General features: G+C 39.7%; 7 protein-coding genes and 2 non-coding genes across 14 annotated transcripts; 3 read left to right on the top strand and 6 right to left on the bottom strand.

The window, feature by feature from the left end:
- Positions 1–1,133: 1,133 nt before the first annotated feature.
- On the bottom strand, positions 1,134–4,279 carry LOC117576169 (synaptic vesicle glycoprotein 2B). Of its 4 annotated transcripts, none has more exons than XM_034260749.2 (10): positions 3,978–4,279; positions 3,740–3,902; positions 3,477–3,655; positions 3,235–3,416; positions 2,317–2,513; positions 1,951–2,101; positions 1,772–1,886; positions 1,548–1,707; positions 1,360–1,487; positions 1,134–1,298 (listed from the first exon to the last, which is right to left on the bottom strand). In XM_034260749.2, the coding sequence occupies exons 1-10, from the start codon at positions 4,204–4,206 to the stop codon at positions 1,243–1,245; spliced, it is 1,560 nt and encodes a 519-aa protein (XP_034116640.1). In that variant the 5' UTR covers positions 4,207–4,279; the 3' UTR covers positions 1,134–1,242. The 4 variants fall into 4 exon arrangements, 3 of the variants coding, with proteins under 3 accessions (XP_034116640.1, XP_034116641.1, XP_034116642.1); XM_034260750.2 differs by having other exon boundaries at positions 3,740–3,918; positions 3,978–4,121; XM_034260751.2 differs by lacking the exon at positions 3,978–4,279 and having other exon boundaries at positions 3,736–3,874.
- Positions 4,280–5,971: 1,692 nt separating this feature from the next.
- LOC117573267 (probable metabolite transport protein CsbC) lies at positions 5,972–9,056 on the bottom strand. Its single transcript, XM_034256347.2, has 9 exons — positions 8,773–9,056; positions 7,808–8,237; positions 7,572–7,753; positions 7,330–7,511; positions 6,876–7,268; positions 6,687–6,804; positions 6,459–6,618; positions 6,265–6,392; positions 5,972–6,196 (listed from the first exon to the last, which is right to left on the bottom strand). The coding sequence occupies exons 1-9, from the start codon at positions 8,816–8,818 to the stop codon at positions 6,141–6,143; spliced, it is 1,695 nt and encodes a 564-aa protein (XP_034112238.1). The 5' UTR covers positions 8,819–9,056; the 3' UTR covers positions 5,972–6,140.
- Positions 9,057–10,143: 1,087 nt separating this feature from the next.
- On the bottom strand, positions 10,144–12,649 carry LOC117573268 (synaptic vesicle glycoprotein 2C-like). The gene is made up of 9 exons (XM_034256348.2): positions 12,523–12,649; positions 12,032–12,461; positions 11,794–11,975; positions 11,559–11,740; positions 11,112–11,495; positions 10,894–11,011; positions 10,674–10,833; positions 10,480–10,607; positions 10,144–10,409 (listed from the first exon to the last, which is right to left on the bottom strand). Exons 1-9 carry the CDS (start codon positions 12,566–12,568, stop codon positions 10,354–10,356), a joined length of 1,686 nt encoding a protein of 561 aa, XP_034112239.1. The 5' UTR covers positions 12,569–12,649; the 3' UTR covers positions 10,144–10,353.
- A 219-nt stretch (positions 12,650–12,868) lies between these two features.
- LOC117573273 (mediator of RNA polymerase II transcription subunit 7) lies at positions 12,869–14,059 on the bottom strand. Of its 2 annotated transcripts, none has more exons than XM_034256353.2 (2): positions 13,621–14,059; positions 12,869–13,309 (listed from the first exon to the last, which is right to left on the bottom strand). In XM_034256353.2, exons 1-2 carry the CDS (start codon positions 13,948–13,950, stop codon positions 12,980–12,982), a joined length of 660 nt encoding a protein of 219 aa, XP_034112244.1. In that variant the 5' UTR covers positions 13,951–14,059; the 3' UTR covers positions 12,869–12,979. The 2 variants fall into 2 exon arrangements, with proteins under 2 accessions (XP_034112244.1, XP_034112245.1); XM_034256354.2 differs by lacking the exon at positions 13,621–14,059 and adding an exon at positions 13,367–13,462.
- A 97-nt stretch (positions 14,060–14,156) lies between these two features.
- On the bottom strand, positions 14,157–15,384 carry LOC117573270 (nucleoporin Nup37). Its single transcript, XM_034256351.2, has 3 exons — positions 15,115–15,384; positions 14,647–15,055; positions 14,157–14,588 (listed from the first exon to the last, which is right to left on the bottom strand). The coding sequence occupies exons 1-3, from the start codon at positions 15,256–15,258 to the stop codon at positions 14,173–14,175; spliced, it is 969 nt and encodes a 322-aa protein (XP_034112242.1). The 5' UTR covers positions 15,259–15,384; the 3' UTR covers positions 14,157–14,172.
- Positions 15,385–15,595: 211 nt separating this feature from the next.
- LOC117573269 (60S ribosomal protein L3) lies at positions 15,596–18,603 on the top strand. Of its 2 annotated transcripts, XM_034256349.2 has the most exons (6): positions 15,598–15,707; positions 15,975–16,167; positions 16,365–16,533; positions 17,056–17,194; positions 17,510–17,899; positions 18,119–18,603. In XM_034256349.2, exons 1-6 carry the CDS (start codon positions 15,705–15,707, stop codon positions 18,473–18,475), a joined length of 1,251 nt encoding a protein of 416 aa, XP_034112240.1. In that variant the 5' UTR covers positions 15,598–15,704; the 3' UTR covers positions 18,476–18,603. The 2 variants fall into 2 exon arrangements, with proteins under 2 accessions (XP_034112241.1, XP_034112240.1); XM_034256350.2 differs by lacking the exons at positions 17,510–17,899; positions 18,119–18,603 and having other exon boundaries at positions 15,596–15,707; positions 16,794–17,091.
- Positions 16,215–16,294, top strand: LOC117577008 (small nucleolar RNA U43). The gene has a single exon (XR_004573003.1). It is a non-coding gene; the product is annotated as a small nucleolar RNA U43 (small nucleolar RNA).
- On the top strand, positions 16,623–16,707 carry LOC117577009 (small nucleolar RNA U83). Its single transcript, XR_004573004.1, has one exon. It is a non-coding gene; the product is annotated as a small nucleolar RNA U83 (small nucleolar RNA).
- A 180-nt stretch (positions 18,604–18,783) lies between the features above and the next one.
- Positions 18,784–19,827, bottom strand: LOC117573271 (antigen 5 like allergen Cul n 1-like). Its single transcript, XM_034256352.2, has 2 exons — positions 19,661–19,827; positions 18,784–19,602 (listed from the first exon to the last, which is right to left on the bottom strand). Exons 1-2 carry the CDS (start codon positions 19,781–19,783, stop codon positions 18,928–18,930), a joined length of 798 nt encoding a protein of 265 aa, XP_034112243.1. The 5' UTR covers positions 19,784–19,827; the 3' UTR covers positions 18,784–18,927.
- Between the last annotated feature and the right edge of the window lie 60 nt (positions 19,828–19,887).

Here is a 19,887-nt window from a genome sequence, read left to right as displayed (position 1 = left end):
ATTAATTTAGATTTCGTATCACGGCGAGACGGCGGATGTGCCACATAACACTTGAGAGAGCTTCCACAAGTCAACATGTGTCAATTACCGCTTGACTTTGTTTTGACAGCATGAGAAATGGGTTGCAAGGCGACGACAGCAGCAGCAGCAGCAGAGGCAGAAGTAGAGACAGCAACACTTCCGGATTCGATGTCAGTTAAAAGGATAAGGCTATTTTCCACACAGGATACACACATTTAGATAGAGCCTGATACACGTATTGAACTAGGAACAAGAACAACAAACTCGTGGATGGGGACGATTGTCTTTCCAAAACTTCTTCTTGACCACTTTGTTTGATTTATGTGACACACGGTTTTCCTCTTTGGCACAAAGAAAAGTTTCCCCCTTGTGTTCGATGTGAAAAATCACTTTGAAAGCCATTGAAGTGCACATTGAATTCGTTTTCTGCAACTGCTAATTAATTGATGACCGCAAAAGAATAATTAACATGCTACAAAAGCTGCAACGAACACACAATGAATCCAACCAACCACTGTGAAATGTGGCTTGGCTTCATTTAGAGGGGGGTTTTTTTTTGGTCCGGTTAGCAGCGTTAGCCACAATAGAAATTAATCAACATTTGCTTTGGCATGATTAAAATGTAATTAGCTTGAATTAACCGCAGCACAGTCAACTTGCTCTTGATTAGTGCACTGAATTATAAATATGATTTTCAACTTTTTCCACTATTTGAGTGGGCGTTAAGTGAAGATAATGTGAGGAATAGATATGGAAAATATGAATTTGATATGAATATGCAAATGCATTGAAGAAAGTAAAAAGTTGCGGCTTAAATTTAGAAATGAATCAAAACCGATTTCTTGATTTAAGCTAATCACATTTTCAACTTCACAAAATATTTAATTTCTAATTTTTACGTATAATGCTTTAATTCAAAATTTGAAATATAAAAGTGAAATTCACAAGTGTTTAAGTTAAAGTAGAGCTTGTCGAAATTGCGTTTATTTATATATCTTATATCTTTAAAGCGTTGATTGTACTCGCTGCTGAGTGCGGATTGAGCAGAGGCAAAAAGAATACTGAATGGGCACACAATGAGATAAAGAGGCGTTTGCCCCAATTACGCTTAGTCTGATATGAAGTAATGATGCTATATATTCACACACATACACGTAACATATACATTCTACACAGATCTAAATTTAAAAAAAAAAAAAAGAAATACTACCGGTACAAAGGTTAATTTAGCGGCTGCTGGAAGTCCACTTTCAAGAACAACGACATGAGAAAGGCAACTGAAAAATAAAGCATAGAAAATGTTAAATGTTTTTTAAGCATATTAAGGTAATTTCTCACTGCTCATTAGAAAAACAAGCCAAGCAAAAGGCGCCCAGCAGGTTATCTGTATGAAGAGGGGCAGCAAAAGGTTTCCTGCAACCGAACCCAAGCGACCAAACGTCATGATTAGCAATAAAACCATTGTTCTGAAAAAGAAAGTAACGAATACAATATAATTATAAATCATTAGACTATCAGAGACACACCTCATTAACGTGGGAAAGACCACAACACACATGCCAATTATGGTTGAAGCACAAACGCCCATGATGGTCAAATAAAGCGAAGCAACTATCAGAATCGTAACCGATGTTCGTGAGAAGTAAAGACCACCAACCAGAAAGGTGCATACAAAAAGACAGATCTCTATAAAAACAAAATAATGTTTAATGAAGTATTTTTAGTACTTTTGAAATATGGTACAACTCACTCAGTATATGGTTAACAACGCCGCGTATGCGCAATATGGGAAAGAAGATAAGAAAACCGACAAGACCAATGCCGGCCACAATAATGTTATTCATAAAGGATTCCGGTTGCTGATGCTACACGTTACAGGTTCATTACTTTAGAGCCATGAAGTGTGATGCAAAAGGAGCGCCTACCTACTATGTCGCATTCCACCTTTAAGGATTTCGTTGGTCCACGCTTCGAATTGTGATCCAAGAGCGCACACATGCTCTTATCCCGAACGCCATGCACCTCGAGTGTGTGCATTGTGGCAAAGATTTGTGGCAGCCAAAGACGTATTGAATTTACGCTATCAAAAGATAAATATAATTAGAAACACATTAGTTAAGATTTGGCAAAGATTTGTGGCAGCCAAAAAAGTAAAAAAATTACACTGTAAAAAGTAAAAGATAAATATAATTAAAAATATTAGTTAAGATTTCAAAGATTTGTGGCAACCAAAGACGCTATCAAAAGTAGTAGATAAATAGAAATTGAAATTAATTAGTTAAGAAATATAATTACCACATAACCTGGCAAAAGTGCAGGCAATAAATGCGTCCGGATAATGCCAGGTATGGACTGGAAAACATGGGCTTCAGCTGTTGGAGACCCTCGACAAACTTTTTGTTGGTTCTGGCAAAGCGTTCGCGCAATGATTGATGGCCACTCGGATCGTGTGTTGTGTCTCGCTCTGGTGTGGCATCAGTTAAAGTGGTGATCTAAGGTTTGAAATTAATTATATAACTTAATTATAGTATTTTTATACCCGCTACCCAAAGGGTATTATAACTTTGTGCCGACAGGCAGGTAGAAGGAGGCATCTCCGACCCTATAAAGTATATATATTCTTGATCAGCGTCAACATCCGAGACGATCTAGCCATGTCCGTCTGTGTGTCTGTCCGTCTGTCCGTCCGTCCGTATGAATCACTGGATCTCAGAGACTATAAGAGATAGAGCTATAATTTTTTTTGGACAGCATTTGTTATGTTTGCACGCAGATCAAGTTTGTTTCAAATTTTTGCCACGCCCACTTCCGCGCCCGCAAATCAAAAAAATCGAATAACAAGCGTAATTTTAAAGCTAGAGTTACGAATTTTTGTATATACAATAACAACTATAGTGGTTATGATTCCTGAAAATTTGGTTGCGATTGTCGAAGTTATTAAAGAAATAATTTTGTATGGGCAAAACCGCCTCTTAGTTACTTAAGCTGACAATCTGGTATATTGTGCCGTCTATGGTATATTTTTAATGCGGTATTTAATCGATATACCATATATATCATTTGGTATATTTTTGGTATTTTTGCAGCATATTTGGTATATTTTGAAAATAATACCACAAAATATATTGCTTTTATTCAAAATGGGTAGCGGGTATCTCACAGTCGAGTACACTCGACTGTAGCTTTCTTACTTGTTTAATAGTGTTTACTTACCGGATAGGAATCGCGACTCTTGCGCTTGTTCATCGCATAGATGCGCTGCAAGGACTTCAAGGCCTTGCGGTAGTTGCCCTGGGACATAAGGAACCTCGGACTCTCGGGCAAAAAGATGTGCAGAAAACCGCTCGTCAGACTTGGCAATGCCGTCAGCACCAAAAAGATCTGCCAGGTGTGAACTGCAAATAGAAAGGGTAAGTTAAAACAACAAATCAAAGTAGTAAAAGTCATACACCTACAGTGGAGGGTGCCAACGTCGAAGGAAATATGCACTGGCAACAAGAAGTAGGCCACAATGGTGAGAATGAGTGCACCAAGGGCAACACTGAAACCGATAAACAGCATGATGAAAGCCCGATGCTTTTTGCCATGAAACTCGACCAGATTGCTAACGACCACGGCAAAGGGTCCACAAACACTGCAGAGAATAGGGAAGCAAATAAGCAAGCCAAAAGGCACACACACACAGTGAAAGTTGGCAAGCAATCATATGTGTACCTACATAAAGCCATCAAAGAACTTAAAGACCATCAACTGGGTGGAAGTCTGACTCAAGGCCGCACACAGCACACAGAGACCATCCATCCAGCCACCACTAATCAACACCAAGCGACGCCCCATCGTGTCAGCCACAAAACCCCAGGGTATGGCCGAGATGATCATACCTGTTTCGCATACACACTGAGCATAATTAGTTGAATGTCTTTGGTGCAGATGAAAACAGTCTTTTTTGCATTTACCAGCATAGGTCACAGCATGCATTATGCCCTTGTCCAGCAGAGATAACTTCAGCTCGCACTCGGTCATGGGCATCACATAAGACATGGCCGATGCCGAAAAGACCATGGCCGCCAGGCAGGGCATCGCACAGAACAGAATATACACGTTGAAGAGGCCAAAACCGCATTCAGCAATCGCCGTCTCAAAGTCAGCGGTTTGACCTTTCGACCCAGCAGCAGCTTCGGCCATCTGAATATTGTAATAGAACCACAACTGTAAACACCAATTTGATAAACCATATACTATTAATTTGAAATTGTGAAAACTATTTTCAGCCTTCTATGTAATCGACAGATTTCAACTACAAATTAATTATCTTTAAATAAATTCAAAACAAGTAAGAAAGCTACAGTCAAGTGTGCTCGACTGTGAGATACCGCTACCCATTTTGAATAAAAGCAATATATTCTGCGGTATTATTCTCAAAACATACCAATTATACTACAAAAATACTAAAAACGTATTTTGGGGTATTATTATTAAAATATAACAAATATACTAAAAACATTAAAAAATACCAAATGGTATATTTGGTATATCGATATAGTACCGCACTCAAAATATACCATAGACGGCACAATATTCCAGATTGTCGGCCATACAAAAGTATTTCTTTAATAACTTCGACAATTTTTATCTGATCGCAACCAAATTTTCAGGAATCATAAATACTATACTTATTATTGTATATACCAAAATTTTTTACAATTACGCTTGTTATTCGATTTTTTTGATTTACGGGGGCGGAAGTGGGCGTGGCAAAAATTTGAAACAAACTTGATCTGCGTGCAAACATAACAAATGCTGTCGAAAAAAAATTATAGCTCTATCTCTTATAGTCTCTGAGATCTAGGTGTTCATACGGACGGACGGACATAGCCAGATCGTCTCGGCTGTTGACGCTGATCAAGAATATATATACTTTATAGGGTCGGAGATGCCTCCTTCTACCTGTTACATACATTTCCTGCCTGCACAAAGTTATAATACCCTTCTACCCTATGGGTAGCGGGTATAAATAGATAAATACTCGAAAATATAAATTCCAAATTAGCTTACCTGAATGGTTGGACTTAAAAAGATAGAACAAATAGTGTGACCAAATATGTTGCAAAGCTAAATTATAACTTATTCATAATATATCTGATTTCTTAACCCGATCACTTATCAAACGGTCTTCGTTGTATATGTTGCCAATTTGGACGAACCTTGAAAGGTTGTCAGACCAAAAAAATTTATAACAAGTAAAAAAGCTACAGCCGAAAGCTATACAGTATGATAAGATATACTAAATTTACATACTACAAAAATACTAAGATATACCGAAGACTATATATGGTATATTGATATAATATATTACAATATACTAAAGAGTGCAACATATACCAGATTTTTAGCCTAACGAATGGCAATATCCACCAAATTATAATTTATTTATAATCGATCTGATTTCTTACCGCCCTCGGAGTTTATGTTGCATGTTAAGAACAGGAAATTTTAATCATAAAGTGTGTTGTAACAAAATTGTTTATAATGCTTAACATTTAAGTATCTATTATAAACAACTTAACAATTGTACAAGACAACCGAATTCAATTAGGCATAACACTTTGACAAACTTATTTATCAATCATGTTATGGAGTGTCCATCAAAAACATTCATAAACACATAATTTCAATTGATAAGAATACAAGAAGAACACAACACTATTCAATTAAGTGCTGCCGAAAAAGGACACTTGAACTCTTCTCTCAATTGATAAATAATTTCCGTTGATTTATGTCTTGTCAAAAGCAGCAACAGATAACCTCAACCGCATGCAGACGGATTTAATTGGTGATAACGAGATTCACAGCTCTTAATTTATAGTTGAACTGAACTCGAAATGCACTCAGGAGCAAGCTTAACAAGCAACTATTTAATTTGCAACACGTTGCTAAATTAATGATTTAACAAACTTTATGTCAGATGGCATTTATTCAAGTTTTGAGATGTTATTTAAGAGGCTTGTCAGCCAGAGTAAACTAAACTAAACTAAGCAACTATCAATAAAAGTTTGTCAACAAATATTTTTACAACTGAATTCGCAATAGTATTTAACTAAAGATAAGCAAAAGATTTGTTACGTAAATGCCGCCTTCTTGGGATTGGGCACAAAATACGAGAGAACCGCAGCAACTGGAAATAGAAAAAACAGAAAAATGAAAAATAAACACTTATTAATAATTGAAAATCGAGAAACCTACGCAGCATAACTGAAGCGACCATCACGAAGGGCGGCACACATCCGATCTGTACGAACACGGGGAAGAGTAGATTCCCCGAGAGCGCTCCAAGACGTCCAAACATCATGGCAATGGCCACCACCAGCGAGCTGCAAAGAGCAAAATGTTGTCAGACCTCGAGAACTTCTCGTATTTATCATTTATTTGAACTTTACCGCAATTGGGTGGGAAAGAGGGCGACGACAGCGCCGAGAAGAGAGGAAACCGCGACGCCAGAGACAGTCACAAAAGCGGAGGAGATGATAATTGTGGTCAGACTGTTAATGGACCAGTAGAGCGCAATGCCAAGTACGCCAGACACGAGCAGACCATAAGCTGTAGCAAAAGATGCAAATTAGAAACTAGAAAGTGCGGACTCTAAATGATAATGATAAATGACTTACTCAACAAGCGTTTGGCACCAATTAAACGGATTATGGCTCCGGCAAAGAAATAACCCACAAGTCCACAAAACGACACAATTATATTGTTGATGTACATATCCATTGAGATGGTTTTTGGCTGCAAGATAGTTGCACGAAATACGTCAGCAAGAAAGGGGTTTAAATTAATCTTATCTCCTTATCACGTACCACGGCGCAAGCATTATCATGATTTGTCAAAGTCTCAGCTGTTTTATTCACACTGTACTCGAGAATCGTGCACATCGTTGCTGAGTCATCTTCGTTCGCGTGCTCAGCCTCATACTCGGCCATCGAGGCGAACAGCTGTGGCAACCAGAGACGTATGGTATTCATGCCCAGAAAGATGCAGAACTGCATCGTATAGCAATGGAGTGCAAGACCCAAGAGTGGCTTATGGAACATGGGCTTCATCTGTTGCATGCCAGCGCGTAGACTTTCGATGAGGGTGCGAGACTGACGCTTGACAGGCTCCACTTTATCCTCCGACTTATTCTCAATGGTGTAAATGGCTTCATCCTTTTGTGCATCACGACTGGGCACCTCAAGAATAAGAGATTTGATCTGCAAGAGAAGCACTCCAATAAAAAGTATCCAAAGGAATATGGCAAGTAATTCTGCTTACTGGATAAGTGTCCTTTGGCTTGCCCGTGTTAACGTGATAGATCATTTTCAGCATCTCCAAAGCCTCTTCATTGCGTCCCTGACTCATCAGGAAGCGAGGACTCTCGGGCATGAAATAGAGCACCAATCCACTAACCAAACTGGGCAACGCACAGACAAACAAAAAGATCTGCCAGCTGTGAACTGTTTAAAAGCACAAACATAAATATTTAACAACTCCATCCCAAAGTCTATTTAACTTACTATCGAGACTGCCAAAGAGCAGAAAGTCCCAGGGTCTGGGGAAGATGCCCCAAGCCAGCATGGGCAGCAACAGCGTAGATGTGGAAGTTATCATGCCAACCACCATGAGCACATTGGGTCTGTACTTGGGACCATGCATCTCAGTCAGATATGTAAACAGCACAGCTGCTGGGCCATTCACCCTATAAGTTGAAGAGTTAATGCGTTGCCAGAGCAAAGAGACTTTTGACACTTACATAAGTCCACCGAAGAACTTGAATGTCACCAACATAATAAAATTCTGACTCAACGCGCTACCCAAGACACAAATGCAAGTGAGCAGATAGCCATAAACGAGCACTTTGCGACGTCCCTTTGTATCGGCCAGATATCCCCAAGGAATCGCTGAGATGATCATGCCAGCATATGCACAAGCATTGAGCACTCCTTTATCCGTCAGTGTTAAATGCAAATCGCACTCTGCTATGGGCAAAATGTATGACATTGTGGTCGACTCAAACATATTGGCACAAGTGGCAGGTACAGTGACGAGCAGCAGAATGAGATTGAAACGTCCGAAGCCAGAGGCAACAATGGCCTTGTCGAAGTCCGCAGGAGCATCATCGGGAGAGCCGGAGGAGGCGACAGCTGTGCTGTTTGAGTTGCCATCCGTATCTGTTTCGCTTTCTATAAAGTGTATGAAATAAATGATGTAGTTTCCATTTGCGCTTCCTTGTAAGTTTAAGATTAACAATGTATGAAACTTTGTTATATTCCATCTTCATCATTTTAATTTTAAGTGCACACTTTAAATTCGTTATTCACAGAATGAAACATGATTTCCAAACTACGCTCAAGTAGAAATTTATTTTAACTGCGAACTAAAATTCTAATCCACAAATAAATATTAAAAATATAAATAATTGCTTTACACCTTTTCTTTTATTATTTGTCACAATAGCACTTTTGAATAAAAGATGTTTATAACACACATTATTATTGTATCAGACTCATTTAAGATAACATTATTTAACAGCGTGAGATTATAATAGAAAGCCACTTAAATAAACCAGTGTAAACGAAAATAAATTATATCGCTTAAAGCCATTTCAGTTTTTTTCCAGGACTTTACTTGGCTGCTCCTGGCTTCACATTTCACATTCATATTCCATTTAAATATGCATACAAATTGTTGTTCTTCAATTTGTAATTTCACAATTACCTTTCGCTTTTTCACGATTCACATTTTCCGCACTATTCTCGGCCATAGTTTCGCACTATTCGAGTTATGGTTATCACAAATTGTTTTAATTGAAATATTTATTGGCCACTCAATTAAAATGCGCACGCTGCTTAATTAAAAGCGCAGTGAGAAAACACTTTATAGTTGAATATTTAATATACTATATATCATATATCAATTTATCACAGTTGGTTCCACAGCTTCCGAGTTCGGTTCGGGATTTTATTTAAGTATTATTCGCCAGGCTGCCGTTTTCTTCGCGATTCAGATGCTGAATGATGCATTCTTGTGAATGACACGAGGTTTATATCATCTTGGCGAACTGGAAAATGTGTAGATTCACTCACATATAACACTTTCTTATCGTGGCAACGATGCTATAAAGATAGTGAATGAATTAAAAAAAAAATCTGTTTGACTAACTTTACGAAGACAAACATTTCTTTCTTGGGAGCACTCATCATCCTACGGGGTTCCTCAACAAACGACAAGGCAATCGCCCCAAAAATGATGATAGCTCATCAGCTTGAGGTAGCAACCACGTTGATGATTTTGAGATAAGAAAAGATTGTTGACTTTTTAACACGTTTTGTGCACGGCGTGTGCTCACTTTGTAATCACTTGATAATTGTACGATTTGTTTACATATTTACCTAAAGCATATATCGTAGCTTTGAATTAATTATACTAAAATCCAATTAGCAGCTGTATTCTTTATTATCTTCTACGTAATCTTCATGGTGAAATGCAGCTTTGGACATATCTTTCTCGAACCTTATCATAGTTCACACGGCATGACAAATCTCGTTAGTCTACGAATATTCTACGTCACGATCTTAATTACGTCACAAAATGTGAAAAGAGGTGTGCAACTCAGCAGAAACTCTCATCTATATAACATATACTGAATCATATTTAGAAAAATCTCTTAATTTAAATCCTATCCTAATGAAAATTTAAGAATCGCTATATTAAATTACTTTATTGGTTTCCTTGTTTCAATATCACATAGAATTCGAAATATTATTTAAACAGATTATATAATGTGGATAGTATCACATTCGTGTATGTAAAGTATATTATATATATTATGCAAGAGCATCACAACGTCGTCATGCTGAGTAAACTTTTCTCTCTATCTTTCATGAATGAGTTTCAGAATAAAACGAAAGCATGAATGACGATATAAAAATAAATAAAGACAATTACAATTACTAGAAAAATGTCCATTCTTATAAGATAATAAATAAAATCTTGAATGATGAAATATAAATAAAATAAATATAAATAAGAAAAACTACTATTTCTAGAAAAATGTCCATTTTTATCAGACAATACGCCATTGAATTTGTTAATCAGTGTATAAATATTAGTTTTTATTTATAGCCAAAGGAATAAAAGTATAATAAATGTCATTGTTCATTTTTTGTACTAAAAGAAAAAACTTTTTACACGTTGCACACAATTATGAACGAATGACAGCAATTAAAGCCTGTCGACAACAGTTTTTACAATTCTAGTTACAAAACGAAATGCAATCCGAAATGCGCAAAAGTTTAATTATGTAAATGTTGCCTTTTTGGGATTGGGGACGAAAATGGAAAGCACGCCAGCAACTGAAATAAAAGAACATTTTCAAAACATTTAATAAATGAGTGGTCTTTAAAAGTTAATGCGAAAACTCACTTATCATGACGGCAGCAACCATCACAAAGGGAGGCAGACAACCGATCTGAATAAACACGGGGAAAAGTAAATTACCCGAGAGTGCTCCTAGACGACCACACATCATGGTAATGGCAACCACAATGGAACTGCAAAGAATATTTAAATCAAGCGTCAACTTGAGGATATTTATAATTTATTATATTTGGTCATACCGCAACTGCGTGGGAAAAAGCGAAACAACTGCACTCAGAAGAGAGGAAAATGAGACACCAGCAACAGTAAGAAAAGCCGAGGCGAGACAAAGAGTCATCAGGCTATTAACAGACCAGTAGAGGGCTAGGCCAAGAATACTCGATATAAACAGCCCATAAGCTGCAAAAAAGAAAAAGATATTAAATGCTTTGATAGCTGTGATCATAAAAATTAACTTACTCAACAAACGCTTGGTGCCAACGAGGCGTATGATTGATCCGGCAAAAAAGTATCCCACCAGACCACAAGCCGACACGATGATATTGTTGATATACATATCCATTGAGACAACTTTCGGCTAAGACAACGAGAAGAAGCATTAAGTCTCTGTTTGCACAACGTCAGAATGATGCAGCAAAAATGAAGATCTGAAATCTTATCGGGATATTATCACGTACCTCGGCGCAAGCATTCTCATGATTCGTCAATGTCTCAGCTGTTTTATTAATGCTGTACTCCAGAATTGTGCACATCTCGGCGGATTCATCGAATTCCGCCTCAAAGTCGGCCATCGAAGAGAATAACTGAGGCAGCCACAGGCGAATTGTATTCAATCCCAAGAACATGGCAAATTGCATGGTATAAATTTGCAGCGCCAAACCGAGAAGTGGCTTATGGAACATGGGTTTCATCTGCTGCATGCCAGCACGTAGACTTTCTAGAACAGTTCGAGACTCACGCTTTACTGGCTCCGTTTTAGACTCTGATTTGTCATCAATGGTGTAGATGGCTTCATTCTTTTGTGCATCACGACTGGGCACCTCAAGAACAAGCGATTTGATCTATGAAAAAGAATTGAATTTATTTTAAAGTACATACAATTTGTGAGAGACAATTAAACTTACTGGATAGGTATCCTTTGGCTTGCCAGTGTTAATGTGATAGATCTTTTGTAGCATCTGCAAAGCCTCTGCATTGCGACCTTGCGACATTAGAAATTTGGGACTCTCTGGCATTGTCCATAGCACAAATCCACTTATCAAACTGGGCAACGCGCAGACAAACAAAAAGATTTGCCAACTATGAACTATGAAGCAAAATTATTAATGGAAGAAGGAAAGCAAGAACCAATTTACTTACTGGCAAGACTCTCAAAAAGCACAAAGTCCCAGTCTCTAGGAAATATGGCCCAAGCCAGCACGGGCAAAAGCAACAGACATCCGGAAGTTACCATGCCAACAACCATCAGCACATTAGAGCGATATTTGGGACCATGCAGCTCTGTCAAATATGTGAAAAGCACAGCAGCTGGACCATTTACCCTACAAATTCACAAGATGTTAACATTGCAAAAAGTGTGCAAAAGATAAATACTTACATAAGACCACCGAGAAACTTGAATGTCACTAGCATTATAAAATTCTGACTCAGAGCACTGCCAAAAACGCAAATTGAAGTCAAAAGATAGCCACAGACAAGCACTTTGCGACGTCCCTTTGTATCGGACAAATATCCCCAGGGAATCGCCGAGATGATCATGCCAGCATAAGCGCAAGCATTGAGGACTCCTTTATCCGTCAGTGTTAAATGCAGATCACACTCAGCTATGGGCAGAATGTATGACATCGTGGTAGACTCAAACATATTGGCACAAGTGGCAAATATTGCCACAAAGAAAAGTATTAGATTGAAACGTCCAAAGCCAGAGGCATCAATGGCCTTATCGAAATCCGCTGGAGCATTCTCTGGAGAGCCAACGCTTGCCTCAACTGTGCTATTAGAATGACCATCTGTATCTGTTTCGATGTCTAAAATGTTATGAAGTGAATTCCATTCATTCTTTCTATATACATTTATTAGTTTAGCTACCTTTCACTTTAGGAGTAGTGGAAATTTCATCACTTTTGTCAGCCATTATCCTAGTATAGTTCAATCAATTGTCAAATTTCTTGTTACGTTTTTCTGCGAACTCCTCGATCTTCAACTTGCAAATGATCTTTTCTCTCAAACGCCACAGAGTTTTTATCAAATTGCAAAAAAGTGAAGATTCATTCAGATATCACAATGGCTTATCATAGAGACAACATGGACACAATTGTAAAGATTAACAACGTGTTAAACGTTTTCCATGATAGATACTATATACCAACAAGTATCGTCATAATCTTTAGGAGTTCCTCAGTTAATCTTAAATGACATGCTGACATGCGTAACGTATGTTATAAAATGTTTACAAATTTATTGCTTATAATATATTTAGTTAGAATAATGGTATATAATAGTTGGTAGACTAATCATAATTCTGCAAATATTTCGGATATTCTGTCTAGTCGAGGACATCCACGAGTTTGCACATTACACGATCATGCTGATAGCTGGGATCATTTTTGGCCGCTGCATTCGATTCCAAGGGATCCACTTCCATTTTGATCTTGGCTGAGCCATCGTCCTCGTCGAAAAGTGTTGGCAACGCAGAAAATGCAGTGTTAACGATCTCACGCACTTTCTCCAAATGCTTCTGAAAACGCGAGGCTGTCTCGACACGTTGACGCTTCTGCATTTCCATCATGACTCGTAATGTTTCACGCGCTTGATGTGGTCTGAACTCATTGAGCAGATGATGCATGTTGACAAACAGCAAACTCAGATCGTCAATCTGCAGAAAAACAAACTTTGTTATTTTTTATAAACAATCAAGAAAACTACAGTCTACATTATTGTGATATACGCGCTTTCCATTTTCAGAAATCATTTTAGTAAAAAAAAATGCCCAATTCTATGCTGCTGCACTTTCAGAAGTCGAAAACTATTGTTAGCAGTACATTAACATTAACATGGCGACGCAGTAGAATGCTAAATAACAGTGCTGTTAAATGTAGCACTGCGTCGGTCTGTTATACGCATTTCCTGTTAGCTACCAATGATAGCTAACAGTGAAGGGTAAACAAAAAGTAGGGCTCACTTTACCTTCTCTGTCCGCCTTGGACTGTCGGGATTCAGTATGAGAAAGTCTATGAGATCCAAAAAGTTGACAAGCAGCGAATGATTGAGTTTCTTTAGTTCCTTGCGCCGATCGAAATGTATGGGTATTAAACGCTTAATGTTTTGAGACTCCAGAGAGCGTATCATCTCGTCGTTGTTATACTGTATGCCAAACATGCTATAAACTTCATGTTGGGAAGGTGGCGGCGGCGGACGCGGTGCTCGATTGCGTCGTATATTCTCCTCAGTGTAGTTGCTGATGTAACGCTCTGGTGGCATCGGCAAACTGGACACTTGAGTCTCTGCATTCGACATGATTTGGCTTTAGCGTTTATATAAATCCTTGTTAACTTGCAATATTTGCGACTTTTGTTTTGTTTGTGGTCCGCAACAAATGGCAACTGTTCCAAGTGTGACCGTTACTGGTCGAATTAAAATATACCCGAAGTAAATATACCAAACACTTGAAGAAAATAATGAAATGCAGCAGTTACAAACAAAATCGTTTATTAGAAATAATACAAATATTTAAATAGCTTATTTGATTTGCACCTTCCAGAAATACAATTTTCTATCCGATGCCGCACTTATATACGGCAAGCGATGATGCCAAGCGAGACCGCCATATGTTTTAAGAGCCGCCTCGATCAGCGGAACTGTCGATTTGGCCAAAAACACTTTCAAAGTAAGATCCGGACGTCCGATGCTGGCCATGGCAATCTCAGAGCTGCCGGGTGAGAAACGCACAATGCGTCCACCATCCTCGTGCACCTGCTTCACATCAACGGGCATAAATGGGCGACTCAGATCCCAACTGACAATGTCTCCTCCTGCAATTGCGGTGACAAACAAACGATTGCTGTTGGCCCAATCGGCAGACATCAATGGAAACTTTGGGGATTCGACAGACACAACTGTCTGCTTGCTGCGCACATTATATAAATGGACAACACCTGAAAGACAAAAGCAGTGCTTGGGTATTGTTAGTTTGCATTATTAGCATAAACATACCACGTTTTTCAGCTATGAGCACTTTGTTGGGATCCTCAGGATGCGTTTTCACGGACATGCCCGCCGATGTCAGATAGTATGTGATGATGTTTTCCAAATCAGATGAAATATTCCAAAACCTGCAGGAGTAATCATCGCTGACAGAAGCAAGCAGCTCACCATCACAAACCCAGGCAATATCATTGACGTAATCGGTGTGTCCCTTCAGATTGTGGACACTGCTGTACTGATTCAGGTCGGTGTGGAACAGTTTGATGTCACAGTTGCCGAGAGCAGCGCAAATCGAGACTTTGTTTGGCGTGGTGTTCAGCGAGGTATCTGGTGAGAAGGCGATCGCATGGCAACGTGGATCCTTCTCCATGATCTCTAGATCTTGCACATGGTTCCACATAAACTCGCCACTCTCCTCCTATGTGTTGTACCACTTGTTAATATGTGATTTTGTTTAATTTAGAATTTATAACTCACCGGCAAACTTATCAGAATCAGCGAGAGATGCTCTTTTTGAGCCACGCAAAGTAGGTTGTATGCAAAGTCATTGGAACATATTTCATAGCAACTGATAGACTCATTCATCAAGACCGTGTGGTCCGGTTCTGTAGATGTGCGCATTTTAATTTACTTTTTTAATAACAAATTGCAAAAACGCAACAAACGCCGGGCGCCAATATGTTGTTTACAGCGTTACCACACGGCGATAAAAACACCGATACTTTTGAACAATAAATAGCATACTAATAACTGAAAGGTTTAAAATACTATAAATACTTCATCAATTGCTTTGTACAGTCGGAATAAATAAATAATTTTAAATTATTTATATTTGCATAAAATACATTCATTTCTATTTTCTATATATAAAATTAAGTAACATAAATAATTGGTCACGATGTCATCCCGTCTATTCCGATTTTACAACACTAATTTTCCAAAAGCGGTGTCAACTTTAAGCAATTGTAGTAGGTTGGCAGCCCTATACGTCGGCAACGAAGCCGACTTCACGTTTTACGCAGTCACTTCCTTTCTTTTTGTTTCAACGTCTGAAGCGAACGGACGTCATGGTAAGTTTCTCTCCGCGAGATAGTTAAAATATCCAAAATTTATTTTGTGCATTGGTGTTTAAAATATAATAACAAAATCAAAGTGCAATACATTAAAAAAGTAAACGAAAGTATTAAACTTGGTGCTAAAGCAGATTAATAATTTTTTCATATCGCTCACGTGTAATGCAATTCAAAAGTAAAATTCAACATAACCTAAAAAAAATGTGCAACGAAATACGAGATTGTCAGATTAATAATGCAGCTTTCACATTTGTTTAATTACAGTCTCATCGTAAATTCTCAGCACCCCGTCATGGCTCCATGGCCTTCTACCCCAAGAAGCGCTCAGCTCGCCACCGTGGTAAGGTTAAGGCTTTCCCCAAGGATGATGCCACCAAGCCTGTCCATATGACTTGCTTCATCGGCTACAAGGCCGGTATGACCCACGTTGTGCGTGAGGCGGATCGTCCTGGTTCAAGTGAGTATCCACATTTCTATATATCAAAATAAGACTTGTTAATTTTCATGATGAGAAAAAAGTAAAATTTTATGGTTAGAACACAATGATCAACCGTGATTAATACTTACTAGGGCGGACTGATATGCCATTAAAAAAAAAAAGATTTGTAATGTTTGTAAAACACGTGCTAACCTAACCTTAATTGCATTTTACAGAGATCAACAAGAAGGAGGTCGTTGAGGCCGTTACCGTCTTGGAGACGCCACCCATGATTGTTGTTGGTGCCGTCGGCTACATCGAGACTCCATTCGGTCTACGTGCTCTGGTCAATGTTTGGGCTCAGCATCTGTCCGAGGAGTGCCGTCGTCGCTTCTATAAGAACTGGTATGTATCCTATGAGACGCCATTTTGTTTTTTGGTCGAGGGCGCGCACGTGGTTTGAAGTCGATTTTGATTGGCTGCTGCATAACTGCTGGATGATGATAAGATGGTATCTGAATGAGCAAAAAACACTGTTGAAAAGCCTTTTACCATCTCTGCTGCCTTCCTTCTGATCACAGTTTATGCCAGCAAACCACGTGTGTGTGCCGCTCATGAAATTCATGTGACATTTTTACTAAATATGACAATCGAAAACTATAAAGTTCTTGGATCAGTTCGCTGAGAGAGCTTTTAAAATCAATGCAAGTCGTGTGAGCTGCTTTGGCACGTTTGTAGCCAATTGATGAGTGATCACGTCATGGAAGATGCCATCTCCGCTCGCCATTCGAAAGATATGTTGCGATGAGGTGCGCTTCCCGTTTTTATCTCGCCCCGCACAGACTTTAGCTTGGCTTCGATTGGACTTCAGAGTGATGCTGTATATTAATTACAAATCAAAAAAACACAACTCGTTCAATTAATCAGGTGTAACAGCGAGAAGAAGAAGGCTTTCACCAAGGCCAGCAAGAAGTGGACCGATGATCTCGGCAAGAAGAGCATCGAGAACGATTTCCGTAAGATGCTGCGTTACTGCAAGGTCATCCGCATCATTGCCCACTCGCAGGTAATTTCTCATTTTGATCTTTCATTATATTTCACCGCGCGACGTCCTTGGACTTGTTGCGCCGATTGCACCTCGGTGTGATCGGTGCGCCTGGCCTAAAAAGCATTCGCGCTGTGCCCTCAATGCACGGTTCATGGATGCAACGTCGCAGATCAAATTGCCCTTCGGGTGGCGATGTTTGATATATTCCAGTAACGGTGCGCAGCCGCTCAGGCGATGATCGCTCGGTTAAACCATATCACGCACAGTCCCAACATTATTACTTAATAACTTGGTTTGCTAATCAAATGCTATTATCTTATTTATTTCAAACAGATCCGTTTGATCAAGCAACGCCAAAAGAAGGCCCACATCATGGAGATCCAGCTGAACGGTGGCTCCATCGAAGATAAGGTCAAGTGGGCTCGTGAGCACCTCGAGAAGCCCATCCAGGTCAGCAATGTGTTCGGCCAGGATGAGATGATCGATTGCGTTGGTGTGACCAAGGGTAAGGGTTTCAAGGGTGTCACCTCGCGTTGGCACACCAAGAAGCTGCCCCGCAAGACGCACAAGGGTCTGCGCAAGGTCGCCTGTATTGGAGCTTGGCATCCATCTCGTGTGTCCACCACTGTGGCACGTGCTGGTCAGAAGGGTTACCACCACCGTACCGAGATCAACAAGAAGATCTACCGCATCGGTGCTGGCATCCATACCAAGGACGGCAAGGTAAACAAACGTCATCATATCCCGTTTTTTAACTATTCCCTATTTACTGCTCAGTGATGATAAAAACCATTTAATATAACGACATCGAAAAAATAAAAAAACTTGATGAACCGTGATATTTATAATGATAGGACTGACAAAGCAGTTTAAACCTCCCATATTTACAATAGATTTTCTTGCTGTTCAATCAACTAATCAATGACAACTCTCCTTTTGCAGGTCATCAAGAACAACGCCTCCACTGAGTACGATCTGACCGACAAGAGCATCACCCCCATGGGTGGCTTCCCCCACTACGGTGAGGTCAACAACGACTTCGTCATGATCAAGGGCTGCTGCATTGGCTCCAAGAAGCGCGTCATTACTCTGCGCAAGTCGCTGCTGCGTCACACCAAGCGTTCGGCTCTGGAACAGATCAAGCTCAAGTTCATCGACACCTCGTCCAAGATGGGTCATGGTCGCTTCCAGACTCCTGCCGACAAACTGGCCTTCATGGGTCCCCTCAAGAAGGATCGCCTCAGGGAGGAGGCTGCTGCCACCGCCAGCGCTGCTGCTACCGCAGCAACCACCGCCTAAATGGCGAAAATTTCATAAAATACACAATCTTGTTTGGTGTTTCGTTGGCTTTTCTACCGCTTCCATCGCGGTATGGTCAATGTAATCAATAAATGTGGTTTTGAATAAGCTAATAACAACTTAACAAATGTCTTTTTATGTGGATAAAAGTTCACTATGCTTGTAGTTGGGTTTTAAAAGTTGAACTAGTACGAAAATCTCGCCTTAATTAGAAATTCTTGGGAAGATTAACTAATCTTCCAGACGGAGCTACTAATTATTTGCTAAATGATTTATGCATATTAATTTTGTGGTTCGGTGTTGTTGGCTTTGCTCAAAAAATTGTTTCATTAAACAATTCATATGGAATCTGTTGTTGCAATTTTATTATTATCCAAGTCTTTGTATTACATTTCAAACGTTTTTCGCATCATTGTATCATTGCCCGTCTAAAGAAAGTTCATTTCATATCTCTAGAACAACCTGATGTCGGATACAACCTTCTCGTTGTCGTAGATCTCCTTGGCATAGCACAAATTGGGAAAATCGAAGGCGGCGCCATAGCGATTCCTGCATCCAGTGGTGGCCTTATCGCCAGGAGTGTACACAGGCTGTCCAATCACATTTGTGGTGGCAAAGTTGCAAGTGAACACAAAGTGGTTATAGAAATCCCTAGAGAAACGCACAGCGGCACAGCCCAAATGGGTGTTCTTCTCAGCAACGGCAATGGTAAACTTGGCCACATTCTTGTTGGTCAACTCCTCGGGGAAACTAGCCAAGATCTCGGGGGAAGCATTCGCACGCTCAGCAAACCATTTCTCAATCTGCTCCTTGATGATCTCCGCATCTGTGTACTCCGACTCGGCGCCACTGTAACTGAAGATGGCATTGTTCTGGCCAGCATAGGCAAAGCGTTCCGTGCTGCGACACTTGTCGGGCAACGACTGGCAAGTCTTCACATTAAAGAGGGCCAGATGGGTGAGTTCCTCGCACCAAGTCATCTTGGCCATACGGACAGCTTTAGGCAGTCCCTCAATGTTGCCACCAGCTACGTTGTTGCGCAGTTCATTGAAAAGGGTCAGGATGAGCTTCTCATGGGGCTGAATGTTCACTTCTCGCACATCCTTGGGGCAGTCTTCGCTAAAGTTCTGAACAAGGCATATGATAGGGTGGAATGGATGTGTTATATACGGGATTCCTACTTACTCCTTTGTTGTTGCAGGCAATATGCTTGTCCAGGCAAGTGGGCAAGGCACAGTAGTCAATGGAGGCGACGAAACCAACCAATGCTGTGGTCAGCAGGAAAAAGGCAGTTATCTTGAAGCTCATGTTGAAACTTGCTTGTTGCTTTCCAAGTTGTAACTGATGAAGAGTTTCAAAGTGCCTTCATTTATACCCCAAACTGAGGCACACTTTTTGCCCAGAAGTGACTC

The sequence above is a fragment of the Drosophila albomicans genome, chromosome 2R, assembly GCF_009650485.2.
Source record: "Drosophila albomicans strain 15112-1751.03 chromosome 2R, ASM965048v2, whole genome shotgun sequence".
Taxonomy (NCBI): domain Eukaryota; kingdom Metazoa; phylum Arthropoda; class Insecta; order Diptera; family Drosophilidae; genus Drosophila; species Drosophila albomicans.
Note: the sequence above shows the minus strand (reverse complement) of the source record. Positions and strands in the feature narration are given on the sequence as shown.

Coding starts and splice junctions, on each gene's coding strand:
- LOC117573268 (XM_034256348.2), bottom strand. CDS start 12,568: ATGGCTGACAAAAGTGATGAAATTTCCACTACTCCTAAAGTGAAAG. Junction 12,462..12,522: donor CACTACTCCTAAAGTGAAAG/GTAGCTAAACTA, acceptor ATAACATTTTAG/ACATCGAAACAGATACAGAT. Junction 10,834..10,893: donor TGGCACCAAGCGTTTGTTGA/GTAAGTTAATTT, acceptor TCTTTTTTGCAG/CTTATGGGCTGTTTATATCG.
- LOC117576169 (XM_034260749.2), bottom strand. CDS start 4,206: ATGGCCGAAGCTGCTGCTGGGTCGAAAGGTCAAACCGCTGACTTTGAG. Junction 2,102..2,316: donor CACTTTTGCCAGGTTATGTG/GTAATTATATTT, acceptor ATCTTTTGATAG/CGTAAATTCAATACGTCTTT. Junction 1,299..1,359: donor GCTTGTTTTTCTAATGAGCA/GTGAGAAATTAC, acceptor TTTATTTTTCAG/TTGCCTTTCTCATGTCGTTG.
- LOC117573271 (XM_034256352.2), bottom strand. CDS start 19,783: ATGAGCTTCAAGATAACTGCCTTTTTCCTGCTGACCACAGCATTGGTT. Junction 19,603..19,660: donor TTGCCTGCAACAACAAAGGA/GTAAGTAGGAAT, acceptor TGCCTTGTTCAG/AACTTTAGCGAAGACTGCCC.
- LOC117573269 (XM_034256349.2), top strand. Junction 16,168..16,364: donor GGCGGATCGTCCTGGTTCAA/GTGAGTATCCAC, acceptor TGCATTTTACAG/AGATCAACAAGAAGGAGGTC. Junction 16,534..17,055: donor CGTCGCTTCTATAAGAACTG/GTATGTATCCTA, acceptor TCAATTAATCAG/GTGTAACAGCGAGAAGAAGA.
- LOC117573273 (XM_034256353.2), bottom strand. CDS start 13,950: ATGTCGAATGCAGAGACTCAAGTGTCCAGTTTGCCGATGCCACCAGAG. Junction 13,310..13,620: donor GTCCAAGGCGGACAGAGAAG/GTAAAGTGAGCC, acceptor GTTTTTCTGCAG/ATTGACGATCTGAGTTTGCT.
- LOC117573267 (XM_034256347.2), bottom strand. CDS start 8,818: ATGGCCGAGAATAGTGCGGAAAATGTGAATCGTGAAAAAGCGAAAG. Junction 8,238..8,772: donor GAATCGTGAAAAAGCGAAAG/GTAATTGTGAAA, acceptor TACACTTTATAG/AAAGCGAAACAGATACGGAT. Junction 7,754..7,807: donor AAGTTCTTCGGTGGACTTAT/GTAAGTGTCAAA, acceptor TTCAACTTATAG/GGTGAATGGCCCAGCAGCTG.
- LOC117573270 (XM_034256351.2), bottom strand. CDS start 15,258: ATGCGCACATCTACAGAACCGGACCACACGGTCTTGATGAATGAGTCT. Junction 15,056..15,114: donor TGATTCTGATAAGTTTGCCG/GTGAGTTATAAA, acceptor TACAACACATAG/GAGGAGAGTGGCGAGTTTAT. Junction 14,589..14,646: donor GCTCATAGCTGAAAAACGTG/GTATGTTTATGC, acceptor TTTGTCTTTCAG/GTGTTGTCCATTTATATAAT.